Here is a 9,723-nt window from a genome sequence, read left to right as displayed (position 1 = left end):
TGAGAGTACGTTTAATTGCTCTGGCTGCAGTCCGACTGAGGAAGCAGTACGTTATAAATAAATCCGTAAAAGCTCATTTTACTTGGTTTAGATTAAAAATTATCTAAGGTACAGATTGGTGACAAAACCAAGAAATACAAGGTGTCCCTTCTTTTTATATTTCCCACATAACAGCTACAAGTTTACCATGTTGAATCAAAGACAGTTTATCATGTAACACTAGTAAACAAAAACAAGAATATTATTTCTTAACGCGATGAAAGATGGATTCATAGTTAATGTTCGTATATTTTCTGATATCAAAAAAAGCCTCTTGCTTATCTACAGCTATTTGTAATGAGGTAACGTTTATCATACTTTTCTTTTGGATGAGATAATTACACGTGGTTGCTGTGTAGAAAAGGACTGATTTATAAAATGTACAAAACCTATTTGTAGTGTAAGATACAAGTATGAGCATTGCAACACCCGAGAAAAGTGGACAGAGTCAGTGTGGAGAAACTATTTCTGTGAAGAAAGCCAGAAAAAATATTTCAAGGACTTATTTGGCAGCAGAAAACAGGACAAGAAGTTAGGAAGAAAAGCCTGCAGGATAAACATGAATCCCAATGGTTTCAAACTCACTGAGAATAATATTAAGAGATAAATACAACACTTGTTAGTTTCGAAATGACTACAAAACAAAACATGAAAAAAAGACACATAACTTATCTCTAGGCTGAGTTGTTTCAGACAATAGCATGCAAATAATACATAGAGCTTTTTGAAGCAACATTTTGAGTAACAGTAAAAAGAGAGTCCTAAAAGGCAGAGTTCTTTTGAGAGTTGTGGAGCTGCCTGAAATTGAAGTTGTTTTCTAATGCTGTTAGTTTGTAGCCGATCCCTCCACTGCATTTCTTCAATCATTAAAAAAGAGGTTCTGAAGATTTAAAATGACTTTTCTGGCTGCAAAGAAACAGGGACGTTTTTTTTCGACTTCATATACTTGCCATTTTAAACTAGCCTACAGGGCATATTTTGTATTTTAAAACCACAAAACTAAGGATGATACAAATATGAAAAATTAATTGAAAAACCTATTATATTTTTAAAAAGCAGGAAAGCTGTACTAGTTAATGATGAGGACATGTGGATCCACAGTGTCTAATTAAGTATTGAGGTTAATGGGATATGGATTTTTAATAGGAGTAGTTTAAGTGTATGTGTGTTCAGATCTCAACAACAGAGAAAAGACCAAGTGAAGACTTTGATAAAAACGATCATCTACGCAGAAATTGTGTTTGATAGGACAGAGAGCTTGAGCAGGAAGTAGTGAGCAAGACCACAGATGTACACAGCTTTTGCTTGTGAGCAAAAGGTTTATAAAATTGAAAAAGTAAAATCTTTTAAAGATATTTTAACATCTTATGTGAGTGTTTGATTACAGTCTCTTGTTCAGCTTAAAATCTTTTTCTGTGTCTGAGCTAATCAAAGAGAGGATTTCACTGATACATCGCCAATGTCTTCTTTTACAGTACCCCAATTACCATGTAATAACATGGTAATAACATAGCTAGACTAGGGCTGGGTATATTCGCCAAAGTCATGAATCGATTCGATTTTGATTAATACAGTTCTAAATCGATTCAATCTGTTTTACAACAAAGTGGTTCAACTGTGTTTCAAAATACTCATGTATTCTATTTTTTCGTGTCACATTAAACACAAAGTGCAAACTTGTAAATCAGACAGTTTAAACTTGAGATGTGAACAAAACTGTCTCATAAGTGCAAACTTGTAAATCAGACAGTTTAAACTTGAGATGTGAACAAAACTGTCTCATAAGTGCAAACTTGTTTGTAAAAAGTGAAAAAGTGAAGCCCATGAGCAATCAAAAGTGACACAGCGGGGACACAGCAGACATGCTTGAGCTGCATTAGCTTCACTGCAAAAACCATATTTGCAGCGTTGTCTGTAACAACTACAGGGTGTTTGCTGGTCAGCTCCCATTTGTTAATGTCTTCAATCAACCTATCGGCTGTATTTGCAGCTGTCTGGCTTGAAGTCATGTTGAGTGCATCTGTCCTGCTCATTTGAATATGAACGTCGCGCACGTCACTATAAAACAAATCAATCTCATTCTCTAGACTTTGATTCTGAAAAAATGTAAAGGAATCAATTCAAAATTGATTACCGGTAAATAAATTTTTTTCCCCAGCCCTAATAAGGACACTATATTACTTGGTAACAAGAAAAACTTTATTAAATTAAGGCATATAATTTCATATTGATTATCTGCATGCAATTATTACAATTCTATGTTATATATATAACAGTTTCTAAATCTAAGATGTCTAACTTTACCTGTCCGCTTAAAATTTGAAACAGCACTTACTAACATTTCTTGTTAGCCAGTAATATAGTATAACTTGCCATGTTATTACATAGTTATTGATGTACTTTAAAGGAAAGCGTTACTGATGTCTAAACTTCAAGCCCCCATTTTCCTCCACATGTCGTCATGGCTTAAAAAAAATACTTTTTAGGACCAGATTGTTGAAAAAAAAAATTTAGTGCTGATGGATTGAAAGATTTAAATGTGAATTTGGCAGCTATATTACTGTAAAGAAGTTAAACACACTGCATAAAACACATACAGATTATGTAGAGATAAATGGTACATACCAAAAATGAAAATATGTCCTGTTATGCAACAATTAAGTTTGAAATAATCATAATGTTTAAAATCAGACATTGAAGATTAAAGACAGACTGAGTTTGTAACGGACTGCTTTTGAATTCCTCCTTATGGTTCCGGTTTAATAGGTCTCCAAATCCCGGCACTAAGATAATGGTTGTCCTGATTTCACCTCTCTGGGTAAATTACCCTGTAAATATTAACTTTAGTGATTCAAATTTAAGCTGCAGATTTTGCCATCTTTACTTATGTCTCGAATGGACATTACATCATTCACTGATAGGAATTTTGGCATTCCAGTCGTGAATTATCACCCCTAAACAACTTTTAGCTTCATTTTCAGCAGCCTCAATGCAGTTTTTTTTCCTTTTGCAACTTTTTAAAACATTTCTAAATTGCTTTAATGAAAGTGAATATAACAGACAAGCAAGAACACAACAAACAACACAATTAAATATTTCCTTGAAATGATAAGAGTAACAAAAAATAATATTCGTCAAATATATTATATCAATTATACCATCAAAATTAGAGATAAGAGGAGAAGTATGTTGAAAAAATGTAAAACTCTTTTTTTTTTTTTAGGTCAGGCAGTTTCCCACGTTTCTTCAAAAGTTGCTTTTGTTGGCAGCAATGCACACCCAAATTCATTTTCCTTAACTTGTTTTAAAATGCTACACATAAGTCTAAAATGAAGCTGCTACTGTGACTGCTTAATGAACAGCCATCTTTGTTCCCATGAAAAACCCTTGATGAATCTATAAGAAATATCAAACGTTAGCACTGAGGAACAAACTGGAGATCAACCCGGTGACAGGAGCACAGAATGACAGCAAGACAAATATATTTTAAAAAATGTCATCTCTGCCCAACAAGGAGAAGCAGTGTTTCTAGCTGTGAGCAGCTCAGGGTGAAGCAGAAACAGGGCAGAGCCTTTCCTCGTTACCTGGCTTCTCTTTGCAGGAAGGTTCACAGAGGATTTCTTTGTGTGGTATTGGGTAGGGGAACGCCGCTCCGCTGCAGGCGCTGCTGTAAGCCAGTTTGTTGAGTCTGGACAGGCCTTTGATGCTGCCAGGAGGCCGTCCAGGGCTTACTTTGTATCCCGCGGCTCTGGTCGTGCCCAGCGGCCTTCCCGGGCTCGTCTTGAACCCCGCGGCTCTGGTGGTGCCAAGGGGTCGTCCGGTGCTGGTTCTGTATCCGGCCAGCTTGGTGGTTCCCAGCGGCCGGCCTCGTCTGCCCGTCTTCCCAGCACCTTTGGTCTTTTTCTTAGCATCATTGGGTGTTTGCTCTGAGCCTTTTAAGCCAGGTACCTTTCCAGGTGAACGTGGGTCTCCTCCCAGAATATCCTGTCTGTGACACACCATCGGCTTATGGCTCTGGGTGGGTAAGGCCATGGGGGCCAGTGTCATCTGAAGGGAGGTAGGAGGGGGGGGAGGGTAGAACTTGTTGGGCTGCGAGGTGCAGAGTTCGAAATGAGCAGTAGGGTGCTGGGCATCCTCTGCCAGGCAAGACGGCCTGCTGCTCATGCAGAAGTCAGTGGTGGTCACCTGGCGCATCATCTTTTGCTGGGGGTCAAAGCAACAAGTCATTACTGCACAAGACAGTCTGTGATGTTTCTATTGTACAAAGTGAGGACAAAACTAAAAATTGAAATCATGCAGAGCAACTCATTTCAGCAATATCCACCCTATTTATTTTTATGGACATTTGATCTGCTAGTATTTTGACTAATTTAATCTTGGTATAAATCCAGCTATTCTGAATTCTTCAGAAGTTTGCTAAAGAGCAGAGTTCTGACCAAACATTGGAGACTCCATCACATCCCACCAGTCGGTAAATTACTGTAAAGTCTCCCTGATAGCGTTTAAAGCCTTAGTTATAGTAACTACAGCTCTGAATGATCTTGGGTATATAGACAGATGTTAGATTTGCTGAACTAAACAAGGGGAGGAACCATTTAGACTTATTGCTGATAAAGGTTCTCAGTCATCCAGGTCGTAGTCATTCAAAAAAAAAAACGCAAAAAACAATCCACTGGACTTTGTTTCCAGGTTTGAAGACGTTTTACTTCCCATCCAGGAAGCTTTTTCCAAGTCAAAATGTCAGGAAGAGCGTTGAGTTTGAAGTTTTAAACTGAGGTTTTATACGGTAAAAACAGTTCTAGGTTTTATACATTATATATTAAAACACTATTCCTGACATTTTGAATAAGAAAAAGCTTCCTGGATGGGAAGCCAAACGTCTTCAAACTTGGAAACAAAGTCCAGTGGATTGTTTTTAATTTTCTTTTTTGGAATGTAGACTCTATGGGGCTTGGATCAGATCATCCCAGTGTGATACCCTGAATGTTTTTATATTTGCAAAAAAATATTGACAAGGCAAATGTATTAATGTGGCACATTAAAATAGGAAGGCAATTCAAAGTGCTGTACATGGACAAAAGAATATAACAGGAAAACAGAGAAAGTACATTGCGGAGGTAATTGAATAATTAATAAATACTAATAATTCAAGTGATAATATGACAGTAAATATTAATTTATTTTATGTTATTAATTTATGTTAAATTCAAAGGAAGATGGACTACAGACGCAATGATGATTAGATAGCGAGTTTGTTCCAGATTAGTGGAGCATAAGAATTAAAGTTATTTCTTCCTGTTTGAATCTGGGTACGCAGATTAGATCTGAACCCAAAGACCCGAGATGACTGGATGGTTGATACACTAATGAGTAGTCTGTAAATATTTGTTTACATTAAAACAGAAGGTAAATAGTCATTAAGATGCAGCTAACACACTGTTTTAGTAAATAAAGGAGCAATTTTAAGTATTTCCCTGAACAATAACAACTCATCTGTTTTGCTCTGATTTAAAATCAGAGGAAACTCAGATACATTAAGGACTGTAACTTACTGTTTGGTATTTTCATATATATAAAAATAATAATAATAATAATAATAATAAAGAAAGCAAATTAAAGTGGGGTTGGTAAGTCTACTGATGAAAAACATATACATCGGATTAATCGTGATAATTGATTATTGAAATAAACGTCAATTCATTTAGTAATCAATTAACTGTTAACTGGAGAGTAGAGTCCGTAGAATATGCCTTTAGCTGTCATTTTGCATTCAAGATTAAAAAAAATTATAATAATTTTGCCTGTCAATATGCTCTACAGGTGCTGGTCATAAAATTAGAATATCATGAAAAAGTAGATTGATTTCAGTAATTCCATTTAAAAAGTGAAACTTGTATATTATATTCATACATTACATACAAACTCATATATTTCAGATGTTTATTTGTTTAATTTTGATGATTACAAATGACAACAAATGAAAATCTCAAATTCATCATATCAGAAAATTAGAATATTGTGAAAAGGTTCAAAATTGATGGCCCCTGGTGCCACACTCTAATCAGCTAATTAACTCAAACCACCTGCAAAAGCCTTTAAATGGTCTTTCAGTCTACTTCTATAGGCTACACAATCATGGGGAAGACTGCTGACTTGACAGTTGTCCAAAAGACGACCATCGACACCTTGCACAAGGAGGGCAAGACACAAAAGGTCATCGCTAAAGAGGCTGGCTGTTCACAGAGCTCAGTGTCCAAGCACATTAATAGAGAGGCGAAGGGAAGGAAAAGATGTGGTCGAAAAAAGTGTACAAGCAAGAGAGATAACCGCACCCTGGAGAGGATTGTGAAACAAAACCCATTCAAAAATGTGGGGGAGATTCACAAAGAGTGGACTGCAGCTGGAGTGAGTGCTTCAAGAACCACCACACACAGACGTATGAAAGACATGGGTTTCTGCTGTCGCATTCCTTGTGTCAAGCCACTCTTGAACCACAGACAGCGTCAGAAGCGTCTTGCCTGGGCTAAAGAGAAACAGGACTGGACTGCTGGTGAGTGGTCCAAAGTCATGTTCTCTGATGAAAGTAAATTTTGCATTTCCTTTGGAAATCAAGGTCCCAGAGTCTGGAGGAAAAGAAGAGAGGCACTTCATCCACGTTGCTTGAAGTCCAGTGTAAAGTTTCCACAGTCAGTGATGGTTTGGGGTGCCATGTCATCTGCTGGTGTTGGTCCATTGTGTTTTCTGAGGTCCAGGGTCAACGCAGCCACATACCAGGAAGTTTTAGAGCACTTCATGCTTCCTGCAGCTGACCAACTTTTTGGAGATGCAGATTTCATTTTCCAACAGGACTTGGCACCTGCACACAGTGCCAAAGCTACCAGTACCTGGTTGAAGGACCATGGTATCCCTGTTCTTAATTGGCCAGCAAACTCTCCTGACCTTAACCCCATAGAAAATCTATGGGGTATTGTGAAGAAGAAGATGCAATACACCAGACCCAACAATTCAGAAGAGCTAAAAGCCACTATTCGAGCAACCTGGGCTATCATAACACCTGAGCAGTGCCACAGACTGATCGACTCCATGCCACGCCGCATTGCTGCAGTAATACAGGCCAAAGGAGGCCCAACTAAATACTGAGTGCTGTACATGCTCATACTTTTCATGTTCATACTTTTCAGTTGGCCAACATTTCTATAAATCCTTTGTTTTTATTGGTCTTCAGTAATATTCTAATTTTCTGATATGATGAATTTGAGATTTTCATTTGTTGTCATTTGTAATCATCAAAATTAAACAAAATAAACATCTGAAATATATGAGTTTGTATGTAATGTATGAATATAATATACAAGTTTCACTTTTTAAATGGAATTACTGAAATCAATCTACTTTTTCATGATATTCTAATTTTATGACCAGCACCTGTATTCACAACTCCTCAAGTGGAAAACCTTTACTGGAAAAATTTCACCTGGTTTAATTTCATTAAAAAATCTTCTTTAAGGAACCTTTGTCTATCCGATTACTATTTGATTAATCGAAAAAAATTATCGACAGATTAATCGAACTGCAAAATATTCGTTAGTTGCAGCCCTAGTTTTAAAACGTTTTGTAAACAGGAAAAAACATAACTTCTTCATTCAGAATTTTTGATCAAACGGTTGTTGCATTTGTTACTTCAGATGAACTGATTTTCTGTCGGCTTAGTTGTTTAATCAAACACAGCCTGTATTCTGCTGCTCCTGGCTTCCATACTTAAGTTTCAAAACAACATATTCTCAATCATCACCATAGGTGGCGCTGTTTCCTTTTATAACACCATGACTAATAAGTGTGTTTTCCAAACAGCCAGCTTACAGGCAGTGTGCAGTCTCTATATATTCTTCCATCACCGGCATCTAAGCCTCTTAACTCCCTAAAAAACCCTGAGATATCAACATTGTTTAATGCATTTTTACTTTTACATCGACAAATGATGTGCATGTTATTTCCCTGTCCCATTTTCTGAAAATGTCAGATCTTTCCATGTATGCAATGCTCAAAATGACACTCGTATTAAATTGTGGTTGTCCCTCTAAAATCTGTTTGCTAATGAAACAGTGTATGGAGTGATTTTTCTGCCAAAAACCATCCATCCATCCATCCATCCATGCCACTAGCGCTGTGTGGAGATGCAGGGGAAACCGTATCTGATGGGAAAACGCAGCTCGGCGTAACACCGGTTTCAGGTGTTTTGATCGTATGGCGCCTCCTGCTGTCGATTGTCAGAATGACAATTCTCCATGAATCATGTGACGTTTGGCAGAAACTTACCGCAGAGTGTGAAAGGAGATCGTTTTGTACTCGGGGGACAATTTACAAATTATATTTTCAGTGCAATGTTAGAGTCCGTTTTGTAAAACTAATTTTTGTGTGTGCGCAACATTTAAGGACAGTTTAAAAAAAAAAATTTTTTGTGTGTGACAGATGAGTGTTTATAGCACAAGTTTTATTTGTGAACAATAAGATTTATTTGAGTGCAACATGTTTATTTGTGAATTATAAGATTTGTTTGTGTGAAACATGCTTTATGCATTTGCAACATGCTTTATGTGTGCGCAACATGCATTTTTGCACACAACGTTTTGGCAGAAAAATCACTCCATACCAGTGACCCAGTTGTCCTAGAGAACATAAAAAAAACACAAGATAAGTGCAGATTTACCCTCCAGAAAATCCTAAAAATCATAAATGTAGAATCACAGGGATACTGGGAATAAAATTAACTTAACATTTTAATCTGTAAACATTTTGAGTCCATCGAGAAAATAAACAATAAGATATTTTTAAATGACTAATGAGAGGTGTTCTCTGTGCTGATGAAGAGGCAGCACTGTCAGATAAAAGACACAATCTTTAGTGCTTTTCATTCACAAAAACGCGCACATGGATTCCGCATCTTTGCGGCCAGACACAAAAACCCATCCGTTACCCCGCTGCAACACTTCGGCCCGGAAAACGGCCCAGCAGAGGCGGGCGGCTCTAAACCCTGACATCCTCATAAAAAACACGGGTTGTTAAAGTCCTGTTAGAATAAAGACAGAAACACTAAACCCCACCTTTCCTGTAAGAACGAGCTCTCTGGTTACTGTACCTCGATTGTTCGCTGATCTCGGAGCAGAGGAGAAAAACGATCTTTCATCCATCAAAGCGGGAGTCGATCCATTTTCCTCACTTCTCTTTCACTTCACGGCTCGGTTCGGCTCAGCGTGAAGTCAAACACATCGAATCGGTTCGATGTGAGGCCGGGAAAACGTCTCCGTCCTGCGGGGTTGCTTTATTTCTCAGCTCCGGCGGTTTAGTTAAGAAACGCAGCCATCTTCCATTAAATATTAATAAGAGTAGAGATCTGCGCATGCGCAGAGCTGCTGAGCTTTTCCAGTCTCTCTCCCATTAATCAGCTTGTCTGAAACACGAACCTGTGGTTATGCTTAAAAGAACAAAGATGATGTGAAGGGTTGCTTTTATTTTATTAGGCTCTGCTGTGAAGTAAATATCAAATGACTCGATTTAAGTCTAAGAAGATTTACAAAGCAAAAATGTGGGAATTCAGGGGGGTTTTTTTTGATCCACATCATTTGGCCCAAACTAAAGCGACTCCCAAACAGAACTACAATATTGTCCAGCAATTCAACAGACAGG

The 9,723-nt window shown here is 37.6% G+C and overlaps 1 protein-coding gene across 1 annotated transcript; it reads right to left on the bottom strand.

Annotated features, from left to right (window-relative positions):
• Positions 1-2,588: 2,588 nt before the first annotated feature.
• cunh5orf24 (chromosome unknown C5orf24 homolog) lies at positions 2,589-9,441 on the bottom strand. The gene is made up of 2 exons (XM_038290459.1): positions 9,176-9,441; positions 2,589-4,242 (listed from the first exon to the last, which is right to left on the bottom strand). Exons 1-2 carry the CDS (start codon positions 9,221-9,223, stop codon positions 3,583-3,585), a joined length of 708 nt encoding a protein of 235 aa, XP_038146387.1. The 5' UTR covers positions 9,224-9,441; the 3' UTR covers positions 2,589-3,582.
• Positions 9,442-9,723: the final 282 nt, after the last annotated feature.

The sequence above is a fragment of the Cyprinodon tularosa genome, unplaced genomic scaffold, assembly GCF_016077235.1.
Source record: "Cyprinodon tularosa strain WSP-4 unplaced genomic scaffold, ASM1607723v1 ctg281, whole genome shotgun sequence".
Taxonomy (NCBI): Eukaryota; Metazoa; Chordata; class Actinopteri; order Cyprinodontiformes; family Cyprinodontidae; genus Cyprinodon; species Cyprinodon tularosa.
The sequence above is the reverse complement of the archived record's forward strand: the minus strand, read 5'-3'. Positions and strand labels throughout refer to the sequence as shown.